The 24,638-nt window shown below is 40.3% G+C and overlaps 2 protein-coding genes and 3 non-coding genes across 13 annotated transcripts in view; 4 read left to right on the top strand and 1 right to left on the bottom strand.

The window, feature by feature from the left end:
- tada3l (transcriptional adaptor 3 (NGG1 homolog, yeast)-like) overlaps positions 1 to 3,107 on the top strand; it is a 28,685-nt gene extending 25,578 nt beyond the window's left edge. For all 9 annotated transcript variants that reach the window (XM_073072758.1, XM_073072760.1, XM_073072757.1 and 6 more), the window contains one exon: positions 907 to 3,107. In XM_073072758.1, coding sequence (XP_072928859.1) covers positions 907 to 1,099 — 193 coding nt within the window. In that variant the 3' untranslated portion in view covers positions 1,100 to 3,107. The remainder of the gene's footprint in view (positions 1 to 906) is intronic.
- Positions 3,108 to 7,987: 4,880 nt separating this feature from the next.
- Positions 7,988 to 8,059, top strand: trnap-ugg (transfer RNA proline (anticodon UGG)). Its single transcript has one exon. It is a non-coding gene; the product is annotated as a tRNA-Pro (tRNA).
- Positions 8,060 to 8,424: 365 nt separating this feature from the next.
- Positions 8,425 to 8,496, top strand: trnap-ugg (transfer RNA proline (anticodon UGG)). The gene has a single exon. It is a non-coding gene; the product is annotated as a tRNA-Pro (tRNA).
- Positions 8,497 to 8,707: 211 nt separating this feature from the next.
- Positions 8,708 to 8,779, bottom strand: trnap-ugg (transfer RNA proline (anticodon UGG)). Its single transcript has one exon. It is a non-coding gene; the product is annotated as a tRNA-Pro (tRNA).
- A 14,147-nt stretch (positions 8,780 to 22,926) lies between these two features.
- Positions 22,927 to 24,638, top strand: part of LOC140742039 (calcium/calmodulin-dependent protein kinase type 1-like) — a 269,373-nt gene continuing 267,661 nt past the window's right edge. The window contains exons 1-2 of the mRNA XM_073072748.1: positions 22,927 to 23,034; positions 23,283 to 23,394. Coding sequence (XP_072928849.1) covers positions 23,312 to 23,394 — 83 coding nt within the window. The 5' untranslated portion in view covers positions 22,927 to 23,034; positions 23,283 to 23,311. The remainder of the gene's footprint in view (positions 23,035 to 23,282; positions 23,395 to 24,638) is intronic.

Genomic DNA, 24,638 nt, shown 5'->3' with positions numbered 1-24,638 from the left:
TGTTAAAGAGCAACTAATTGAGAAAACAGCCAGGACTCCTTTTGTTTATTTGGAAAACTATGCTATGGAATTGGGACAGGATATGAACTAGCATCAGTCACGTGCACTTGTGTGGCTGTTAGACACTACAGCGTGCTTAGAATAAATGATTTTTAAATAGCATCAGTTGCATGTCTCTGACACTGATAGTTGGTGGGAAATAAGCAATAAGACAACTCAAAACGGTTTTAGTCACTGTGATTTCAAGCATTTAGGCTTGGAGATGGAGTGAAAATGAAATGGTTTCCCTACTTCAACAAGTTAGGAACTATGATGAATTTGAAGATATCAACACTCATTGTGAGTGTTACAATGAAAATGAAGACTTGGAAGATGCATTGTATGAAGGTAGTTCATTACCTACACTAGGTGTCTACACTAATTTTATTCATTTACAGTCTTTGAAATGTACACAGTAGTTCCCCTTTTCAATTAATTCCTCCATTGATAAATATTAGGAACTAATGCACAGTTTTATAATAATGTAGTTGTATTGGTGATGTTATATTTTTTTCTGTATTTCATTTAAATATATAATTTGTTATTCAGTTTAACAACAGTTTATCTTTTTTTATACCTTTTTAACTATTTCCATGAAACTTCAGTTAATTGGGGCAGCCGCTTATTTGGGCCAAAATGTACTGGTCCTGATGTGTCCCAATTAACCAGAATCCACTGTATATAATTTAAATTAGCAGTGCAAAAAGAGAGCAAAAATAGAGAGGCAGTGTTCATGGCTTCATTGTCTGTTCAGAACTCTGATAGTGAAGGGAAAGAAGCTGTTTCTAAAACGTTGAGTGTGTGTCTTCTCAACATTTGATCTGCTTTCTCTTGATAATAACCAACTGTATTTTTCTTTAAATTCAGACTTGCCAAAGAGGAGTTAAAAAAGCAGGAGTTACGACAACGAGTGAGGATAGCAGACAATGAAGTCATGGATGCCTTCCGGAAGATCATGGCAGCACGCCAAAAGAAACGGACACCGACAAAAAAAGAGAAAGATCAGGCATGGAAAGCACTGAAGGAAAGAGAGAGCATCTTAAAACTTTTGGACAGTTAAAGGAAACTTTGCCGACACACTGTTACTTCAAAATTATTGGGGAAGCTTTTGTCGTTTCCGAGTTGTCTGGACTTGAACTGACAAAAACAAGATGATTTAGATTTCCCTGTTTTGAACTGGTAACATTCCATTGCAGCAGGCTGTCTCTGTTGCAGCTTGCTTGTCTTGTATGTCAAAGGTGGATATCTATTATATAGAAATCTGAATGTTGTGCTTTGCTAGTTTGAATTTGTACTGTATGTAAGAGTAAAGTTTCTGCTGCGTGTTCAGATAAGAGTGTAGTATTTATAGGTGATTGTACTATGATGGTCCTTCAAATGTGATGTTAACAACTGACACTTTATAACTTTTGAGAAAGATTGTCTTCACTCACCCCCACTCCAATAAAATTTTAAGGAAATAATGTATGGAGGTGATCTCTACGACACAAAATATATTCATTATTCTTTAAATTATGTTTATTCTATTTTCACACCCTCCCCATGAAGTTAATGCACTGTGGTCTCTGATATTAATTGGAAATATTCCTGCATTTCCTCTCAACCATTTAGAAATATAGAACATAGAAAACCTACAGCACGATACAGGCCCTTCGGCCCACAATGCTGTGCCGAACATGTACTTACTTCAGAAATTACCTAGGGTTATCCATAGCCCTCTATTTTTCTAAGCTCCATGTACCTATCCAGGAGTCTCTTAAAAGACCCTATCATATCCGCCTCCACCAATGTTGCCAGTAGCCCATTCCATGCACTCACCAGTCTCTCCGTAAAAAAACTAACATACCCCTGACATCTCCTCTGTACCTACTTCCAAGCACCTTAAAACTGTTAGCCATTTCAGTCCTGGGAAAAAGCTTCTGACTATCCACATGATCAATGCCTCTCATCATCTTGTACACCTCTATCAGGTCACCTCTCATCCTCCGCCTCTCCATTTATTGCTTGAGATTTGTAAATTCATTTATTCACTCATTTATTATCAAAATACTATAAATTTCTAATATCAAAGCATGGAGGGGGAGTAAGGGCAGATGGTGGAAGAAAAAGTACATTTTATAGAAAGGGAGTCATATAAGGTTTATATAACTTAAGCAACAGTAGCTAGTGTTCCTTTGACCTGTCCCAGGGTAGCATCGGTACTGAAGTTCTTGCTATTCTGGCTTTTGGGCCTTTGGCAGCATGTGTTCTCAATGATCCCTGATTCTCATGCTGGCTGTTGGCAGTGAGAAGAGAAGTTACTCAAGAAGTTTGTTCCACCTTTGGCTGGTGGTAAAGTAAACCGTTCCTACATCTCTTCTGTGGGTTTCAGCTGCCTTCCTGAATTATCTTCTGAGACAGTTGCTATTGTTTTTACATTTTGTTTCTGCATTTGATTAAATGGGCTGACCAACCTTGCATTGGAGGAATCTGATCCTTTCATAGTTGATCTTAAGCCATTTTGCACACAGTCCAGCTCAGTTTACAGCTGAGAAATGGATTGTTTGGGAACAGGTAGGTTTAGCTGAGTTGGTTCTTTCTCCACCTTCCTCAGGGATAACCTGAAGCGTTGATGTATTGTAGAGGAGCTGCTAGTATTTGAATCGATATCGAGGAGGAACAAGTGTGGGAGAATTGTGGGTGTGCACTGTGGAAATAAGTTTTGCAAAGTACTATAATATTTTGCTACCATTGTATGAAAGGAACTGAAGAATCATATTGCCAAGCTTGCTATTTTATTTTAAGCAGGAGCTTTGCGGTAATCGGTAATGTAAGTTCTGTGCTGCAACACAAAGACTCTGATCACCTGTCTGTCAGACTTACACTGTTGCAACGACTATACTACTTCACTGATCTGAATTCTGGAAGCAACTAGCAGTCACTGAAATCCCAACACAGATGTCTTCTTACTAAGTTATTGGATCATATTTGAAGCAACAACAGTTATCATCATTGGTAATGTCAAATACTCAGTAGTGTACTCATCATTAGCAAACTGTAATGAACTTTAAATAAATATTAACTAATGATCTCAATTCTCAGTGTGAAATATGTATTAAATAGGCAACCTACACATACAAAATGCTGGAGGAACTCAGCGGGCCAGGCAGCCTCTATGGAAAGGGGTACAGTCGACTTTTTGGGTCAAGATCCTTCACCAGTCCTGATAATACATTGATTAAAGATGCAGTGTGTCTGCGTTAGCTAAGAGCTGGTGTTGGTGTTGGCTTGGGTTCACAGCAAGCTAATGATTATACATTACAGTTAATTTAGTTGTGAAACAGGCAATTTAAAGAATTATGACTGTAATATTTCCCACTAAAAGCAGTGTAATGCTGCCACTGCAGAATGGTTAATGGAAATTGTGCGCTTAAAGTTATTTTCAACACTCGCAGCATTTTAAATGACAGATTTGATCAACAGAGGTATTAATCAATCATATCCACTCCAGGAATGGTGCCTTCGCTACCAGAAGCCTTCTGCTTCTTTTAATATGGCATCAGAAATTCAAGCAATTGAACCTTTGAGACTGCGTGTGACTCACAATTGATAACAATCGCTATGTTGAGGAGGGTCTCACCAGCTGTTAAATTTCAAAAACACTGAAACAGCTAAGCCATAGCTTGGTAATATTTTACCAGTTTCTCACTCCTTGTTTCACCGGCATACGAGGCCTGTTAGCTACCCTCACCTGGTTTAGCCCGCCCGTCAAAGCGGAATACCGGGGTGTGCCTGCTGTCTAATGTAAACAGCTACTTGGAGCCACAGGTGAAAGCTGAACATCCGGTGGGGGCCAAAGATGAGCGAGCTATCCACCTCCCTCATACCCCGGAGAGATAAGGACAGCCGGATGGGTAAGTTCTACTGTGACATCCAATGCCGTTAGGGTGGCTCTGCAATGGCTTTTCCACTTCACAAACTCTCCTGCATAGGTTTCCTGTCATCATCAGACAACCACCACCACCACCTTGACTGGAGATTATTCCTAGAAGGTAAAGCGAATAACACCTAAAAATGCCAGAAATACTCAGGTAAAAGAATATAGAGAGAGAAACAGTTAAAGTTAACATTTCTGCTTGGTGAGCTTTTTGACAACTTACAAAGGGTTGATTATGCAAATTTCCCACAACCACACTTGCCAATACACTATAAGCAGCTCCCCAACTCAACAGGAACACATCATCTTCTTTGTTGGCTTCTGTTGTCATTCCGGCACTTCAACATTTTGTGGGGCAAGCACACTAAACTGGAGTGCTCTGCCATCCAATACAACTTAGAGGAGCAACTTCTCATCTTCTGTCTGCTCACATCCCATCGAATTCAACAATGTCAGATCAGGACAGGCCGGCTCTGGTGTAAAAGTAGTATACGCTACATCAGCTCACAGTTCAAAGACATAAGATATACGTCTCAAATATGCCATCCGTCTCTTTGAGGCTTCGCTACCATTCATCTAGATTGTGGCTATTTTTCCACCTAGGCTTACTTTTCCAGGCCTACCCATTTATCCTTTAATATCCCAAAAGCTTCTGGTTGTTGTTTGAATGAATTCATTGACTAAACATTCATAACCCTCCTGAGATTCTCAACTTCCTGAGTGAAGACATTCCCCTCTATCTCAGTCCTAAAACAAAGCAAGAAACTACAGAAAATACCCAGCAGGTCAGTCAGCATCTATGGAAAGAGATAGAGATAATGGCACAAGTCAATAATTTCAGTCAAAATGAGGAACTGTTAGATGTTTTGAGGTTGCATGGTATGATAGGCTAAAGTAGATGACAGATACTTGTGAACAGCAGAAGACAAATCTGTGAATTCTGATACAAAAAAACTTGGTAATGATAGAGATCTAGAAAATTATAAGGCTGGCAGGAAGGAGCTTAAGAATGAAATTAGGAGAGCCAGAAGGGGCCATGAGAGGGCCTTGACAAGCAGGATTAAGGAAAACCCCAAGGCATTCTACAAGTATGTGAAGAGCAAGACGTATACCCTCTTCCAGGTTAAACCACTCCAAAAAGGATCAATAGCTACAATTTATAAATGGTTATTGAATTTACGAATGATATCTAATGATAAAATCAAAGCTGCCTGGGAATTGGAATTTCAGCAGTTATTTTCAGATAATCAATGGAGTACAATTTTTCATCTGGTACATACTTCATCTATTTGTGCCTGTCATTCTTTGATACAGTTCAGGGTTGTGCATCGGGCACATATGTCAAAGGATAAATCAGCCCATATTTTTCCCAATAGTAATCCTATTTGTGATCAATGTAATACTCAGGTGGCCACTTTAACTCACATGTTTTGGTCTTGCATAAAGTTGGAGAATTTTTGGAAAGATGTTTTTAAAACCTTATCTAAAGTGCTGGATCTGGATTTACAACCAAGCTTATTTACAGCTATTTTTTGGGATTATTCCATTGGAAGCAGGATATATTCCTGCTTCCACTCAGCGGATGATAGCCTTTTCAACCTTATTGGCAGGAAAGCCATTTTACTTAAATGGAAGGGCCCTAACCCTCCTATCGCCTTTTATTGGCTTTCCTCTATCATGTCCTGTTTAAGTCGGACATTGGATACAACCTTTAAATTTGAAGAAATCTAGTGACCTTTTATTCAATATTTTCATATGATCTGATTTTTGTACTGATTTTCTTCCAGCTATTTTTTCAGAACCTTGGATTTGATCAGAGAGTCTCTCTTCTCTTGGTTTTTCTCTCAGGATGGACTGTCCAGTCCTTTTTTTCTGTTTAGAATAGTGTTGTTTTTTCTCTTTCTTCTATATAAAAATTTCTAAAAGTCCTTCCTTTCTTCATAAATTGATGAGGAGAATTATACATTCTATATCAAATTTATACTTTGTAGATCAACACTCTGTGTGATTCTGATATTGTTTATTTTACCTTCTGTATGTACTGCTATTGACAAATATTCCAAAGATATTGTCCTCCTGTTTGTATACACACTTTTGTTTAAAATCAATAAAAAGATTGAAAAAAAGAGGATAAGACGTGAGAGAATAGGGCCAATCAAGTGTGACAGTGGAAAAGTGTGTATGGAATTGGAGGAGATAGCAGAGGTATCAAGTAGGATAAGTCACCAGGACCTGATGAGATATACCCCAGGCTACTGTGGGAGGTAAGGGAGGAGATTGCTGAGCCTCCGGCAGTGATCTTTACATCATCAATGAAGATGTGAGAGGTTCCGGAGGATTGGAGGTTTGCAGATGTTGTTCCCTTATTCAAGATAGGGAGTAGAGAAAGCCCAAGAAATTATAGACTAGTGAGTATTACTTCAGCTGATGGAGAAGATCCTGAGAGGCAGAATTTATGAACATTTGGAGAGGCATAAAATGATTAGGAATAGTCAGCATGGCTTTGTGAAAGGCAGGTTGTGTCGTACTAGCTTGATTGAATTTTTTGAGGATGTAACTAAACACATTGATGAAGGTAGAGCAGTAGATGTAATGTATATGAATTTCAGCAAGGCATTTGATAAGGTACCCCATGTAAGGCTTATTGAGAAAGTAAGGAGGCATGGGATCCAAGGGGACCTTCCTTTGTGGATCCAGAATTGGCTTGCTCACAGAAGGCAAAGAGTGGTTGTAGACGGGTCATATTTTGCATGGAGGTTGGTGACCAGTGGTGTGCCTCAGGGATCTGTTCTGTGACCTTTTCTCTTCATGATTTTTATAAATGACCTGGATGAGGAAGTGGTGGGATGGGTTAGTAAGTTTGATGATGACACAAAGGTTGGAGGTGTTGTGGATAGTGTGGAGGACTGTCAGAGGTTGCGGCGGGACATCAATAGGATGCAAGGCTGGGCTGGGAAGTGGCAGATGGGGTTCAACCCAGATAAGTGTGAGGTGGTTCATTTTTGTAGGTGAAATATGATGGCAGAATATAGTATTAATGGTAAGACTCCTGACAGTGTGGAGGATCAGAGGGATATTGGGGTCTGTGTCCACAGGACACTCAAAGATGCTGCGCAGGTTGACTGGTTAAGAAGGTGTATGGTGCATTGGCTTTTAACAACAGTGGGATTCAAGAGCCAAGAAGTAATGTTACAACTATATAGAATCCTGGTCAGACCCCACTTTGAGTACTGTGCTCAGTTCTGGTCACCTCACTACAGGAAGGATGTGGAAACAATCGAAAGGGTGCAGAGGAGATTTATAAGGATGTTGCCTGGATTGGGGAGCATGCTTTATGAAAACAGGTTGAGTGAACTCAGCCTTTTCTCCTTGGAGCGACGGAGGATGAGAGGTGACCTGATAGAGGTGTATAAGGTAATGAGAGGCATTGATCATGTGGATAGTCAGAGGCTTTTTCCCAGGGCTGAAATGGCTAACATGAGAAGGCATAGTTTTAAGGTGCCTGGAAGTAGGTTCAGAGGAGATGTCAGGGATAAGGTTTTTTACGGAGAGTGGTTAGTGCTGGCGATGGTGGTGGAGGCGGATACAATAGGGTCTTTTAAGAGGCTGCTGGATAGATAGATGGATCTGTGAAAAATAGAGGGCTATGGGTAACCTGAGGTAATTTCTAAAGTATGTACATGTTTGGCACAGCATTGTGGGCCAAAAAGGTCTGTGTTATGTTATAGATTTTCTGTGTTTCAAAGGGGCAGTAGAAGTTGTTATCCACAGGAAAAAAATATATATGAACTGTTTGGTGGGTCAAGCAGTATCTATGGAGGCAAAGAGATAGTAGATGTTTTGATTGAAACCCTGCATCAGATCCACCAGCAGTAAGTACTGTGCAATAAATAAGTAGCTGTGAAAGTGATCTCTTGTTAAAGATGCAGGCAGATGTAGAATACAGTACTTTGAATCATAAATAATTATATTTTAAATTCAAAAGACTATTAAAATGTAAGGAAATGAAACCGAGGTAGGTTACTGTGTGTAGGCTCGTTGGTCTAGGGGTATGATTCTCGCTTTGGGTGCGAGAGGTCCCGGGTTCAAATCCCGGACGAGCCCATTTTTAATCACAATGATATAGTTAACTAAAGAGTTATTAATAGACAAAACCACAACTGCCGGTAGACGAACAGGCATGGATGGGAAAGAATACGTTTCAGATAAAATGATGGAGGAACTGTAATAAAGAGTTTCGGTCTGAAACGTTGACTGCTCTTTTCCATAGATACTGTCTGGCCTACTGATTTCCTCCCTCCAGCATTTTGTTTGTGTTGTTTTGATTTCCAGCATCTGTAGATTTTCTTGTGATTCCACGTTTCAGCTCGAGAAGGAATTGATGTTTCAAGGACTTTATTTAGGGGAAAAATAATATTGAATTGTGTGCTATGATTTTCATCTAAAGGGAGGCAACGACTTCCAGCTGAGGCTCGTTGGTCTAGGGGTATGATTCTCGCTTTGGGTGCGAGAGGTCCCGGGTTCAAATCCCGGACGAGCCCTCCTTTTCTATTATTTTAAGTGTTTTCCAGTTAATCGAAATGCCCTTCCTTCTATGAATATTCATTATACTTCCACAATTTGCTGGATTATTAAGTAGATCATTACCATCTTGTAGTGGTGCAGTTATTGTCACAAACCATTTAAAGTATAGCTAAATATAAAGCAAGATGCGGAGGAAAACAAAATAATAATGTTTGTTCGGGAAAAGGAGGGCTCGTCCGGGATTTGAACCCGGGACCTCTCGCACCCAAAGCGAGAATCATACCCCTAGACCAACGAGCCGATGAAGGACAGCTGCACGGGTTTCTATAAGAGTGAATTGTCAGTGGTGTTCATTATTGCCTTTTGGTGCGGTAAAATTATAGAAGCGAGGGAGTGAAAAGAGGTTTTTATTATTAAACCCGAGTGCGGATTGCCACAGGCGTTGAGCCGGTGAAGCAACGGGGAAAACACGGCTGCAATCGCGGTCTACTCCAGCCGGAAGCAGCGGGACCTGCCGACTGTCATGTTCAAAACGACGAGCGCAAGTCTGATTGGTCAAACAATAAGTCAATCAAATCGTCTCCATCTTCAGCGCTGCATCCACAACAAAACTTCTCTAACTTTTCACCCATCAATCCACTCAAATTTGAAAAATAGAAATCTCAATTATACCAGATTATTCATATATCTTAACGAGTTTATATATTTATAATATAATCTTTTATTTATAATATGATCCAGTCGCTAGTTGAACCGATGGTGTTTTAAGGGAATAAAAAGATCAGTTCTTATAGATTGGATACCAAAGCTAGCAATCAGAGCTGCTAATTTAAATTAATTTAGTTACTGTATGCAAAATTTAGGCCACATGAACCAAAGGTTTCCCTGTTCAGCTGTATTGATTACAGTGTTTCGATTTAAGGTTGGATTTTACACAGAAATGTGAGAATCGTTACTTAGGGCAGTTCACAGCAGTGGTACATGACCTACTAAATTTCATCAAACTCTCTCGGGAAAGTAGCCACAAAGAAATGATTCGCATAGAGACACGTAGTTAAAAAAAAAAGGCCCTTTGGACTGCCGACCATCAACTACTGGAATAAAATTCTGAAAATCCATTTTTATTCTCCACGTATTCCTATCAACAGCCTGCAGATTTTGCTATTCCTTACTCGCTAAAGGCAATTTACATCTGCCAATTAAGGAGCAAACAGCTGCCGACGTCATGATTGAACTTCGATTTTTGCGTGAGACAGTGGCTCTGATAGCTGCATCGTTATATTGTGCCTTTCTGATCAGTCAAGTAGTTACATCCTTCTCATGTAACTTATCTATTGGATTAACTATTGCTGTGTGGCATGTTAATGGAGAAATTTAGAGGTTTTCGGGTTCTTTATTAGGAAGGGTGTCAACGGTTACAGGGAGAAGACGAGAGATAGACAAGACCTGATGGAGGCAGAGCAGACTCGATGGGCCAAATGGCCTAATTATGCTCCTATGTCTTATAGTCTTAAAGGGGTCTCGTTGCAAGGACGAGGCTGAGGACAAACCCAAGTGCAGGACACAGGCGCGGAGGCAGAGTCGTGAGGCGTTGGCATCATCGGGAACGGGGAACCGGTATCCGGGAGAGTCTTTACACGGAGACGAGGGTTATGTAGAGCATCCAGGAAATGATGCTGAACTTAGCACTGCCAGTCCTAAAGAATCAGGAAACGCGGTTTACTCACACTAGAGTCGACCAACGAACTGGCAAAGCAGCGCTGTACGTTTTATCCTTTGTTCGCTAATGGGAACCAGGTGTGCTGCAATTAGCTGAATTGGGAATGATTGGAAATCAGGCGAGGGGATTAAGGCCCAATTAAAGAGGTAATGGGGAATTGTCAGACGGGACCATGGCAGTTCTTACTAAAACCGCTGCAATTTCTGCCACTTTCAATAAGGTTTCACCACCAGGTATGCTTATGGATGAACTTTGCAAACTCTACAACTCACGTTCTCAATAGTATTTATTTATTTAGGGTAGTTGCACAGTTTGTCTTTTTATACACATTGTTGTGTTGTTTGCCCATTTTTTTTATTTGTGTGTAGTTCTTCCTTGATTCTATTGTGTTTCTTTATATCTACTGTGAATACCCGCAAGAAAATGAAGCTCAGGATGGTATATGGTGACACATCTGTACTTTGATAATAACTTTACTTTGAACTCTGATTTTTTTCTCTTCACCTATCCTTTCAGCACTCACAAGGGACCACACTCTTTGTAATTACCTGATTTATTCTTCTGTCTCCATTAACTACTTCTCTCCATGAACTGCATTCCCATGCAACCTCAGAAAATGCAATATCTGTCCCTTCACCTCTTCCCCTTCTATCATCCAGGAAACAACACAGTTCTCCCAGATGAAGCAACAGTTTATTTGCACTTCCTCCTATCTAGTGTACTGCATTCAGAGTTAGAAGCAGATTTATAATCACTGACATGTCATGAAATTTGTTGTTTTGCAGCAGCAGCAGTACAATGCAAAACATAAAATTTATTAAGTTACAAAAATTAAATAGTGCAAAAGAGGAATAGTGAGGTGGTGTTCATTGGTTCTTGGACCATTCTGAAATCTGGTGCCAGAGGAGAAGTCGTCCTTCTGAAATGTTGAGTGCCAGTCTTCAGGCTCCTGTATCTCCTCCCAGTGTTAGTAACAAGAAGAAGGGATATCCCATAGGATGAGGGTATTTAGTGGTGGATACTGCCTACTTGAGGCAATATCTTTTGAAAATATCTTGGATAGTGGGGAGATTTGTGCCTGTAATGAAACTGCCTGAGTCTACAACCCTCTGAAGCCTCTTCTGATCCTGCATGTCAGAGTTTCCAAACCAAGTAGTGATGTAGCTGGTTAGAATGCAATGCATTGTACATCTGTAGAAAAGTAGCAGCGAAAGTTTGAAGTTGTCCTTGAGCACTCCAGCCAGCTGGTTGATACAGGTTTTCTCTACCCTGCCAGGTACACCGTCAGGGCCTAACAACTTGTGTGCATTGACCCTTTTCAAGAATGTTCTGACGTTGGCCTCCAAGAGCAGGGTCACTGGATGCTGTGGTGGTTCTTAATGTTTGCATAAAACTGTTACCATATGGGCAATTGATGCTATGTGCAACGTGCAGTGTGCTGTTGGTAATGTGTTTTGCACCTTGGCCCTGGAGGAACACTGTTTTGCTAGGCTGTGTTCATGTATGGCTGTGTGACAACAAAACTTGAATGTGAAAATGCAACGTGCTCATCACGAGTGAAAAAACACTGCCAATATGCCGTTAGGTTTCACCTTATAGAAAATAGTGGCGTACGAACCATGTCGCAGCTCTTGATTTCATGATGAAGTCTCCTCTACATTGGGGAAATCAAGCATAGATGGAGCAAGAGATTTACAGAGCACCCGAGTTCTATTCCTGCACTACTATAAAGCCTGCAGTCTGTTACTGAATTCTCCATCTCACTCTCACTCTTACTTATCTGCCTGCCACTTCATAGTAAGGCCTAAAGTAATCTTGAAGAACAACACCTCATTGTCCATCTGGGCATATTGCAGTCTTCTAGACTCAATCTCAAGTTCTACAAATTTGCTTTTCCTTTGTCTTTATGAGAACTAGTCAGTTCTGCTGTAGATCATCCATTCATAATATCTGTACAGTTCTTCTCTCTCAATTATCACAGTTTAACCTTACTACCAAAACCTGAGTACTTAAATAATGATATTGGAAAGTACACTGAGGGGTTACGTTATCAGGTACACCGCTCGTTAATAAAAATACCTAATCAACCAATCATGCTGCAGCAACTCAGTACATAAAAGCATGCAGACATGGTCAAGAAGTTCAGTTGTTGCTCAGACCCAACATCGGAATAGAGACTTTGATCATGGAATAACTGTTGGTGTCATTTATTGTTGTTTGAAACTGATCTCCTGGGACCTTCATGCACAACAGTCTCCGGAGTTTACAGAGAATGGTGCAAAAAACAAAAAAAATCCAGTGAACAGCAGTACTGTAGGCAAAAACACCTTGTTAATGAGAGAGTCAAAGGAGAATGGCCAGACTAGTTCAAGCTGCTAAGAAGACGACAGTAATCAAATAACCATATGTTAAAATAGTGGTGTGTAGAAGTGTTGTGTATTTAATATTTCAGTAATAGTTGAGTAATACGGTAAACATTTTGCTAACTAAGCATTCTTTTGTGTTTAAATAATGCTTTGTAGGTTATATGTAAAAGTACGTGAATGGCCAGCATCATGTCGTACATACGCACCTCACTTAAAGTAAAAGATAAACTAACATACACCCATTCCAACAGGTCAGGCAGCTTCTATGGGAAAGAGTAAACAGTCGCCGTTTAAGGATTTTCTTTTTCTGACTTCTCCCCTTTCTTTCCAGTCCTGGTGAAGGGTCTTGGCCTGCAATATCGACTGTTTACTCTTTTCCATAGAAGCTGTCTGACCTGCTGAGCTCCTGCAGTATTTTGTAAGCGTTGCTTTGGATTTTCAGCATCTGAAGATTTTCTTGTGTTTGTGATACACCCATCTTAGACTCCTGACATTTTCTTTTAATTAGCTTTAAGTTTAGGAGTTACAGTGGCGATGATGAAGTTTTAAATGAATCTGAGATGATGAGTGTTGAAGTGCAGTGAGGCATTCGAGTTTTAAAAGGCAGGAAATGGAAAAATTCATTGATTCATAAGCAGTAAGTACAGGGTGATTATAATCATAAATGAAAAATGCTGAAATGTCTGGCTATATCGGAAAGACGTGTTCGATTGCTCAAGGGATAACTTGATATTGCATACTGAGCAAATAGAACAGTATCTGAAGCAAATTAAATAACCAATGAGAAGCGTACCAATTTTGCTGACCGCATTGGATTTAAAGGCATACAGTTTGCTAGAAGTTTAACTGTTCCAACCAAACCAGCCAAAGTGAGCTTTGCTGATATTGTGAAAGTAATGCAAGAACATTTAGAACCAAAACCATTGTTGATTGCAGAATGCTTTAGGTTTCATAGTGAAACCAAAACAAAGGGGAGTTTGTTTCAGTGTACATGGCTGAATTGAAGTTGACTGAGCATTATTAGTTTATCGATGGGCCTAATGATGCACTGAGAGATCAGTTGGTTTGTGGAATCTTATGAGAAAGCATTTCTTATAAGAAAGAATTTCTGGTTTAAGATGGCACTACTGAAGTTGAGCAACAGCTTACTGATTGTTCAAAAGTGAAGAAATAGAACAAATTTTTTTTTACCTTTTCTGAGGTAAATTGTGGTAGACTATCACTGAAAACAATGATGAGTTGAGCAATTTGGTGAGGAGTTGAGGGGAGGAATTTTGATGACCGTTCACCTAAACTGGGTGTGACGTTGAATCAAGCTAAGCACCGAAACAATGTGGAAAGGTTGAGAACGGCTTTGTGTTATGCCCAGAGTTGTACAGGGCCCAGGTCCTAGTGTGACTAGACTGGAAAGCCAGGATGTTGGGACCAGAGGTGAGGACTGGGCTGACTTTGCTTGATCTCCCACAATGTTCACTCCTCTCTCCAAGGCGCTGAGGCTATAAGACTTCTCCGGCTGCTACATGATTCGTGTCTGTGAACTTTGAGACGATTTGCCCCACCAAGGCATTGGGCCTACTCCGGTTGCTCCAGGATATGGGTCTTGTGGACTCAATTTGGTTCGAAAGCAATTTGATTGCTTGTGTCTATTGTTTGTATGATTTCTGTTTCTTTTCTCTTTCTCTGCGCATTGGGTGTTGGTCTTTTTTAAATTGGGTTCTTTTGGGTTTCTGGCTTTTCGGCTGCCCATAAGCAGATGTATCTCAAGGCTGTATCATTTATATATACTTTCATAATAAATGTACTTTGAACCTTGAAAAATTGCTCTTAAATGAAGCACAAATTACATTTAAAAGAGCAGTTGAAATCGCTGCGTCAATGGAGGCAACAGACAGAGACACAATCGAGTGGCAGGGAAACCTGATTCTGAGTGAAAGTGTGCATGAACAAAGTTGCAGTGTCCAAACAGAGACAGGCCTGGTTGAACAAATTGTGTCACCATTGTGACAGAGGCTCACATACACCAGACCAATGCAAATTTAAAGGTGAAACTTGCAGACAATGCCACAAAGTAGGACGTATACACAGTGTTTTGGGCAGACAAAAATAAGTGAACTTCACAGGGAAAAGAAAAAATAGAAAGTGAAGTTGCAGCTTCAAAAAGAGAACTAATCTGCATACTGTTTATGAAAAATCTGATTCTATTGCTTGACTGGATAGCCTTGAGACTTACACTGTGAAAACTAACAACAGACAAGCAATATAGCTCACATCAGTAGGGAATGGCAAATTAATTAAAATGGAATTGGATATTGGCTTGGCTGTTTCAGTCATTCCACAAAATGAGTTTCAATGGTATTTTGAAGATGGGGAACTGAAGCCTGCCAATATCCATCTAAGAACTTAAAGTGGAGAAAAGATGACTCCTGTGGGAATGACATTCATAGCAGTGAAATACAACAACTAACAAGCCCCACAAAATGCTGGAGGAACTCAGCAAGCCGGGCAGCATCTATGGAAAAGAGTAAACAGTCACTGTTTCAGGCCGAGACCCTTCATCATGACCAATAAGCCACAAGGGGCTTTTATGTAGTAAAAACAGGAGGGCCAGCATTGTAGGATCTTGAGAGTTGTAGCTGGCTGAGACAACTACAACTTGATTGGTGATCCATCCACCATTTGCATGTTACAAACCCTACAATGCAGTAAACCAGAAGTGCATTAAGTAGAGTACTGGATTAGGCCACAGCAGGATTAGTCCAGTTCCTTATACCATCCATGACAAAGTAGCCAGTGAGCTAGATTGCATGGACAAGAAGGAACTCTTTCCATGTTTGAGTAGATCCCGTGTGTCCCAGTAGTCAAGAAGGACAGGTCTATCACAATCTGTGGTGCTTCCCAGTACTGGAAGTAGATCAATACCCTCTGCCTCAGATAGAGGATATCTTTGCAAACCTTTTTGGAGGAAAGCACTTCAGTAAAGTGGAGTTAGCTGAGGCCTTCCTATAGATGGAGATGGAAGAAGAGTCCAAAGTGTTTCTCACCATAAACATTCACAAAGGGCTTTATCACTATAATAGGCTTATTTTGGGGGCAGCATGTGCCCATGCTGAAAGCTTCAGACCAGCTGCCCAGGCACGCAGTGTACCTCGCTGACATAATTGTTACTGGCAAGGATGATAAGGAACATCTCCAAAACCTCTAGACAGTGTTAAAAAGATTAGAGGATTATGAATTCAGGGCACGATGCAACAAGTGTGGATTCTTTAAACCAAGCATCATGTACTGTGATCATACTACTGACAAACAAGAATTACATAAGTGCGCTGCAAAAGTTCAAGTAGTCGTGTCACAATTGTAGTCCTACTTAGAGTTTGCCAATTACCATAACGGGTTCCTGCCAAACCTGGCTGCTGTGCTTCACCCCTTGAACCCTTGACTATAAATCAGGAGAAATGGCAATGGACAAGGCAGTGTGAGGTGGCTTTCCAAAAAGGTAATGAAATGGTGATGTCAGACACTAAGCTCACACGTTATGATCTACATTGTCTAGTGAAGCTTGGCATTCACCCTTTAGGATGCCAACATGTTCAGAAGAAAGGTGTTCAGAGCTGTCAGAACCACTTCCTGTAGTCCCAGAGTCAACTCCTACAACCATCATGGAACAGGCCCCAGAACTACAGCCACAAGTCTCACCTGCCAATCAGATTATTCCCCCCAACCTGCCCCGTGCTCTCAACCCCGCTGGTCAAGAAAGACATTATCCTACAAGACTCAGAAATCCTCCATAGCAATTAAATGTTCAGGCCTGAATGCTTCATCTGAAGCCTGATTACTCTGGCAGTGTGCTTTGGGTCATTGTCCTGCTGAAAGATGAATTTCCTCCCCAGTTTAAGCTTCCTGGCAGAGGCTAGCAGGTTTTTATCCAGGATCTCTCTGTACTTAGCAGCATTCATCTTCCCATCAATCCTGACACAATTTCCATTCCCTGCTGCTGAAAAGCATCCCCACAGCATGAAGCTACCTCCACCATACTTTATAGTGGCGATGGTGTTACCTGGTTGATGTGCTGCGTTAGATTTTTGCCATACATACTGCTAAAACAAAAGCATGTTGTTGTAAAGAGTTTGTAAAGCGTCATTTAAATTATATTGTAAAGATGTGGAAGAAGGTCTTGTGATTGGATGAGACTAAAGTGGAACTTCTTGGTCTTAACACTAAGCAGTACATGTGGTGTCAATCTAATACTGTGTATCAGCCAGGTAACACCAACCCCACTGCAAAGTATGGTATTTTGGTGGTAATGTCATACTGTGGGGATGCTTTTCAGCAGCAGGGACTGGAAACCTGGTTAGGATTGATGGAAAAGTGAATGCTGCTAAATGCAGGGAGATCTTGGATAAAACCATCAAACACAAGAAAATCTGCAGATGCTGGAACGCACACAAAACTCTGAAGAACTTGGCGGAAGTCTGCTGAGTTGCTCTGACACTTTGTGTATGTTGCTTTGGAAAAAACCTGCTAGCCTCTGCAGAAATCTTAAGCTGGGGAGGAAGTTTGTCTTTCAGCAGGACAATGGCCCAAACCACAGTGACAGAGCAACCAAGGAATGGGTTCCAATGAAGAAAGTTGATGACCTTGAGAGGCCTGGTCAGAGACCTGACCATAATCCACTTGAATATTTCTTACAGGACATCGAGATTACTGTCCACTGCCACTCCCTAACTAACTTGGCACAGCTTGAGCAATTTTGCATTGGAGGAATGAGCAAATCTTCCTCCCTCAAGTTGTGCAATGCTAACAGAGACTTATCCAAAAAGACTCCTGGCTATAATAGCTGTGAGAGCTGGTTCGACTAAGTACTGAGCAAAGGGGGGATGAATACTTTTGAACAGCTGACATTTTTGTTTGGAATTTTCATCTTTCATGCTTTACATGTTCTGATTTTTTGGGCTGTACTGTGAAAAAGGAATTGAATTAAATTGAATTGACTTTATTTCTTACATTCTTCTCATATGTGAAGAGTAAAAAGCTTTACATAACGTCTCCGTCTAAATGTGCAAAGTGCAATTTATGGTCATTTGCAATAAATAGTATGTATAACAGAACAGTCAATATAACATAGAAATACTCTCAAATCAGTGTGAATTAATCAGTCTGATGGCCTGGTGGAAGAAGCCGTCCCGGAGACTTCTGGTCTTGGCTTTTGTGCTGCGGTACCGTTTCCCAGATGGTAACAACTGGAACAGTTTGTGGTTGGGGTGACTCAAGACCCCAATGATCCTTTGGACCCTTTTTACGCACCTGTCTCTGTAAATGTCTTGAATAGTGGGAAGTTGACATCTACAGATGCGCTGGGCTGTCCATACCACTCTCTGCAGTGCCCTGTGTTTGAAAGAAGTACAGTTCCCATACCAGGGAGTGATACAGCCAGTCAGGATACTCTCAATTGTGCCCCTGTAGAAAGTCTTTAGGATTTTCAAACTCTTCAACCATCTGAGGTGAAAGAGATGCCAGTATGTACAGACCATGTGAGATCCTCGGTGATGTGTATGCCGAGGAACTTAAAGCTGTTCACCATCTCAATCCCAGATCCATTGATGTTAATAGGGGTGAGCCTGTCTCCATTCCTCCTGTAGTCCACAACCAGCTCCTTTGTTTTTACAACATTGATGGAGATGTTGTTTTCGTGACACCACTGTGTCAGGGTGATGACTTCTTTTCTGCAGGCTGCCTCATTTTTATTTGAGATTAGGCCAATCAATGTAGTGTTGTCAGCAAATCTGATTAAAGGATTGGAGCTGTGGGTGGTGACACAGTCATGGGAATTCAATGAGTAATGAAGGGGGCTTAGGACACAGCCCTGAGGGGCACCTGTGTTGAGGGCCAGAGGGGCAGAGGTGAGGGAGCCCACTCTTATCACCTGCCGGTGATCTGACAGGAAGTCCAGGATCCAGCTACACAAGGCGGGTGAAGGCCGAGGTCTCCGAGCTTCTTGTCAAGCCTGGAGGGAATTATGGTGTTGAATGCTGAACTGTAGTCCGGGAACAGCATTCTCACATAAGCACCCCTCTTCTCCAGCTGTTTAAGGACAGTGTGTAGAGCTGTGGCTATTGGGTCATCTGTCGATCGGTTGTGTCAGTAGGTGAATTGTAGGGGGTCCAGTGTGGGTGGTACCATGCTGCAGATGTAATCCTTGACCAGCCTCTCAAAGCATTTGCTTATTATTGAGGTGAGTGCGACAAGACGCCAGTCGTTCAGACATGTCACCTTGGTCTTTATAGGTACAGGGGTAGTAGTGGATGTGATTCACAAATTAAAATTCACAGTTAAATTGATCAAAATCCTTGGTTGTAATACTTATTTATTTACGAAAGAAGGGTTGGAGGCGGAATAGTTTTTCAGCACACTTTTTATATATACTGAATGTGTATATAGTTGAGATGCATTCTATATTGAATTGGAGCTTATAGCTAAGCAGGGAGGCATGTTGTGTATTTAATATTTCTATAGCATTGTAAATTTATTTGATTAAGCATTCTTAGCTTACATAATTCATTGTGGGTTATATGTAAACGTACATGAATGGCATATGTCATTACGTCACCACATAGGTGGCTCGCTAAAAGTAAAAATGAAACTAAAGTACAAACATTACGACTCCCATGTTTTTCTTTTAATTAGTTTTATGTTTTGGAGTTACAAGACATCCCAAAACGTATATCTGAACACACAACATTTTGAACCTTGAAGTGGATGGGCTACAGCAGCAGAAGACCACGAACATACACTCAGTGACAGTTTGCAGGTGGTGTCTGATAAAGTGGCTACTATGTGTTGATCAAAGATGCTGAAAGTAATACTTAATGTACAGGACACAGAGGAGCACTTGCATCCTGTTTCAGTTTTATCTGCCACTAGTATCACCTTCTAAGGTTGATCTACTGCATTCCAGACTCAGGATCTTGTGTGTTGCTCCAAGGTTTGAGACCTCTGTTTATACAGGATATTCTGTTCAGTTCTCTTATGCTGCACGCACTCTGCTCAGAGGTGGGCAGTGTTGCTTATTAAATATCAAACTTTGGTAGTCTTTTTGTGAATTCTTCAGGAATCTCCTTCGATGTCTCAATCATGAGACACAGATTTCTCTCCTTATCCATGTTCTTTTTATCATGTATATTAATTCTAAATAATTCTTTATCTATCCAAAGCTTCAGTTTGTTCTAATACTGACATTCCTGTCTCTCTCTACTCTGTCATTTTTGGTGTTAAGATAATCGCCAACAGTTTTGCCTCACTAACGCTTGGGATGATATTTGTGACCACCTATTCAGGCTTCGTCCATTGTTCCTTCATTTCTTTGCATCATGTACCAATCTGACCATCATACTTTATTTCTGCTGTCTTTTACAACATAATTACTGCTATTGTTGTAAGAGTTAGTAATACTAGACATAAGATATAATTTTTCCCCACCTGCTTGACTAATGAAGCTTCCATAATAGTTCAAAGTAAGTTACATTCTCATGGGCATAGCTGAATCCCAGTAGGTTACAGGTAAAATTAGAGGGTGATATTGCTGTGTGAGACAGCAAAAATCAATCAGCTGAACAGCCTCCTTCTATTTCATGAGGGAATTAAGAAACCAATGCTCCTTTTGTATTTTCTACAAAAGTTGCATTTTGCACCTTTTGAATTCCTTTGTGTAGTCTTTCCCTAAATGTTTCATTTCACAATCATTGTGTTTTCTTGTAAATACTGTATTGCGATTCATTCATGGTTTTTTTTTCTTGTGAATACTGCTTATATGTTACTATATGCCTGGGATGTTGCTGCAAATGTTTTTCATCACACTTGTCCATGACATTAAACTCGATATTGCCTTTTCTTTTAAAACTTGTTTGATGTATTCAAGCACATTCTACTGAGATATTTAGATAAGTCTATTTACAGTAATTGCATCTACATTTATTATCATAGTCTTAAGTTCAAATTTATTGTCATGGGAATACCTTGAGAATGTGTTTTTGCAGCAGCAGTACTGTATATTACACAAACATCCCTCTGTGTGTCGGGTGTTAATGCAAGCAAAGCATTAAACTGCATGTAACACACACAAAATGCTGGTGGAACACAGCAGGCCAGGCAGCATCTATAGGAAGAAGTACACCTCTCTTTATCATTGATTGGTCAAATTAATTCTATTAAAATGAATATTTTACCTAAATTTATATACCTTTTTCAAACCGTATCTGTTTTTATTCCCAAGTCATTTTTTAATTCTCTAGATTGGATTCTTTCTTCCTATATATGGAAGAACAGAAAACACTAATTAAATAAAGCCCACCTTCAAAAAAGCAATAAGAATGGTGGCCTTGCTCTACCCAATTTTAGGTTATATTATTGGGCAATTAACATACTAAATCTTATGTTCTTGGTTATATTATGTTAATCGTGAGGATTGTCCAATATGGGTTGTTTTGTAAGCCAACTCTGTTACGAAATTTTCTATTATTTCTCTTCTTGGATCCTCCCTTCCTTTATCTGTAAATAAATTAACTGACAGTTTGGTGGTTAAACACACTTTGAAGATCTGGCTACAATTTAGAAAACATTTTGGTTTATTAAGGTTTTCTCTTTCCAGTCCTTTTTTTTTCTAATTTTTTTTTCAACCATCTACGACCGATCTATTTTTTTAGAGAATGGGATTGATTAGGCATTAAACAATTTCAGGATCTGTTTGTTGGAGGGAATCTTTCTTCTTCTGAGCAGCTTTCAGTGAAATATAACCTATCAAATACCCACTTTTTTCGATATCTACAGATTAGAGATTTTTTAATATCTAAGCTACATATATTTCCTACTAGCCCAGATAAGAACATAATAGATGTAATTTTTAATTTGAAACCTTTTGAAAATGGCTCAATATCTTATATTTATGGTCTGTTGTTGGGATTGAGAATGGCTCCTTTGACAAAATTAAAAAAGATTGGGAAAAGGATTTACAGACTTCATTATCTGATGAGACCTAGAGGTTATTTTCAAAATGGTTAATTCTTCATCATTATGTGTTCGCCATTCCCTCCTACAATTTGAAGTAGAATATAGGGCTCATATGTCTAAAGACAAGCTCTCTCGTTATATTGCAGATATATCTCCTTATTGTGACAGATGTAATAATGGAGAGGCTTCTTTAATTCATATGTTTTGGTCATGTTCGAGTCTTGAAAAATATTGGAAAGATGTCTTCCAAACTTTTTCTGTACTTTTTAAAGTTAGTTTTAAGCCCAATCCTTTGGCTGCCTTATTTGGTATTGTTGAGGAAAGAGTTATAATTTTGGAGCCTTCTCATCCGCAGGTACTGGCTTTCATTTCTCTTGTGGCTAGGAGAGTGATCTCCTGCCCCCACACATGCTCAATGGTTATGTGATGTTACATCATATTTCAATCTAGAAAAGATTTGTTGTTTGATTTCTGATTCAAACCAAGATTTTCAAACGTTATGGGGACCCTCCCTTTCTGAACTATTTAAAAGATCTTTGAATTGTTCTTAAAATATAGATCTGGGCTATTATTATAAAACACTATATGGTACTTTTTTTTCTCTTTTTTACCAACCAGCACTGTCTTGGTAGGGATGTAGATTTTTTTTATATTATTCAATTTATTTTATTTGATCGATCATCAATATGGGATACCGTGATTGTATCAGTGTGATTTATATATAGTGCATTTTGTGCTATCTTATTTTGATTTATGATAAGTATCCTTATGAATTCTGTATTTGCGTATATGAAATTCAATAAAAATTTTGGAAAATGACAGGAAGTACAGTCGACGTTTCGGGCCGAGACCCTTCGTTGCCTGGCCTGCTGCGTTCCACCAGCATTTTATGTGTGTTGCTTGAATTTCCAGCATCTGCAGATTTCCTCGTGTTTAACTGCATGTTTCGATTTAATGAAATAAGTACATCTGAATCTAAAATTATGCATAATTTACACGACAAAATAAACACAAACAAGCATGACAACTTCTCAGATAAGTAAAATCTACAGGTATTATCATGAAAGACGTTCTCTCTTATTCCTTCGTTCCCCGCGCTCTCCTGTTATCTGAAGAATGGTTCATTGATTCTCTTCCGTCCAGTGATAAGCAACTTCAGCACGGTGCGCGGGCGAACTGGCTCCCTCGCTTGTTCTCAATTGGTCAGCGTTACCTCGCGATCCCGCCCCTCTCCACCTACGATAGGACGGAGGGATCGCTGCCTCTTTCTCTGATTGGTAAGGAGCCAAGTGCTACGTCCCGCCCACTTCTCCGCCCGGCGGGCGGGGCAAGGGTCCATGACGTCATTGCGGCAGCAGCCCGGGGTAATCACTAGATGGAGCGAGAGGTGTAGAAGGGTAGAGTGAGAGACTCCCTCCTCCAACACACACAGGGCTGTCACTCTCTGCATCTGATACAAATAAACGCAGGTAAGCATTGCACCTCTTGGATCTGTATTGTTTTTTTTGTTGCAGCGAGCGATCGTGGACGTTCCTTGAAAGAGAACTATTGTCGAATTGATATTTGGGTGCATTTCTTAAAGTGAGTCTGAACGGATCGTGTTTATTTCTTTGCTTCGGTAGCGATCGTGGAACAGCCTTTGGAGTCTTAAGCTGGAGGCTGAGTCTCCTTTGCTGACTGTATGCACTGCAAGTAAAACCTCTCCTCTCTTTTTCAGTGGGGAGAGCAGCAGGCTGCCCATATAGGATGCCTCTAGGAGAGATGGACAAAACATGGAAAAAGAAGGAGGAAATTAAAGTGGCGTACGAATTCAAGGAAGTCCTGGGAACGTGAGTACAATCCAAATGTTTATTGGGGTTTTAATCGGGTTTCGGGCTTAGGAATTGATTATATTTGTTTGTTGAAAGACGTTAAGATTTTGAACCAGGATCTGAATGGATCCGCATTTTAAAATGTGTCCTGCTATCCTGCGAGATTGGCGAGAACGTCTCAAACTTCCGTAATTTCGAGGTTATTCTCTTTGAGCTTGAATCTTAAAACGAGATAGAAGGGGGGCATGTTTGGATCGGTGGCATTCTAGTTCTGCCTCTGCATAGAGCCATTTGCTAGTTGGTTACACTGTGTTGTGTGAATGGACCCCCATGAGAAACAATGGTCGCCATTGCGTAACTGCTGGGACATCTTCAGCCTGATTAACTCGCCCAGCTCAGAAAGTACATGAATTTGACAGGCGAGAGTAACCCGGAGGGAACTCCTGCAGCGGCGCTGAGAAGTACGGAATGCTGGAACTAAAGTTAGTTTAACAGGCAGACGAATGCATTTTTTCCTAGTCTGTATACCTCTACCATTATATATAAGTGCCGAAGGAAAGTTGCAGCTTTGAAGCCTGTTAGGCTAACTTAAACTCCGCACCCAAAATTGCATCTTATCTTTGTAACTATGATAAAGATAATTAATCATAGGATTTGACCTTTGGTTGCTGCATCTTTCTCAATTAGTGTTTTGTATTCTGAGGCAGATGCTCAAACCTTTCATATTCAGCACTGAAATCATGTTATTGTCCTTCCTCATTTTGTGTGAGTTGTTGGTGTTGAAAATTGAAACTCACTCTCCTCCACTACGCAGCGAGTAGGACTAGGTTTGGCGGGTTCAATTGAATGTTGTCTAGCCAAAGCTAAAGAATCACTTGCGATGGTTTTCACCTCTGGAGCTTTACTGTTGTTCATCTTTCTCCACCCCCATTATCTGATGCCCAGTAGTTGATTAAAAATGGCCAGAACAGATCACGCTCTCAGTACTGCCTTGGGAAGGAGGTATGGAGCATAGGTCCCACACTCCCTGGTTCAGGAAGCTATTGGCCTGCAATTGTCAGGCTCCTGAGCCAGCGTGGATAACTTCAACACTGAACTGATTCCACAACCTATGGATTCACTTTCAAGGACCCCACACTGATGTTTTCAGTTTTATTTATTTCTTTGTTTTTGTATTTTGCACAGTTTGTCTTTTGCATATTTGTTGTCAGTCACTCTGTGTGTAGTTTTTCATTGATTCTATTGTATTTCTTTGTTCTACC

This window comes from Hemitrygon akajei, chromosome 19 (assembly GCF_048418815.1).
Source record: "Hemitrygon akajei chromosome 19, sHemAka1.3, whole genome shotgun sequence".
NCBI lineage: Eukaryota > Metazoa > Chordata > Chondrichthyes > Myliobatiformes > Dasyatidae > Hemitrygon > Hemitrygon akajei.
The sequence above is the reverse complement of the archived record's forward strand: the minus strand, read 5'-3'. Positions and strand labels throughout refer to the sequence as shown.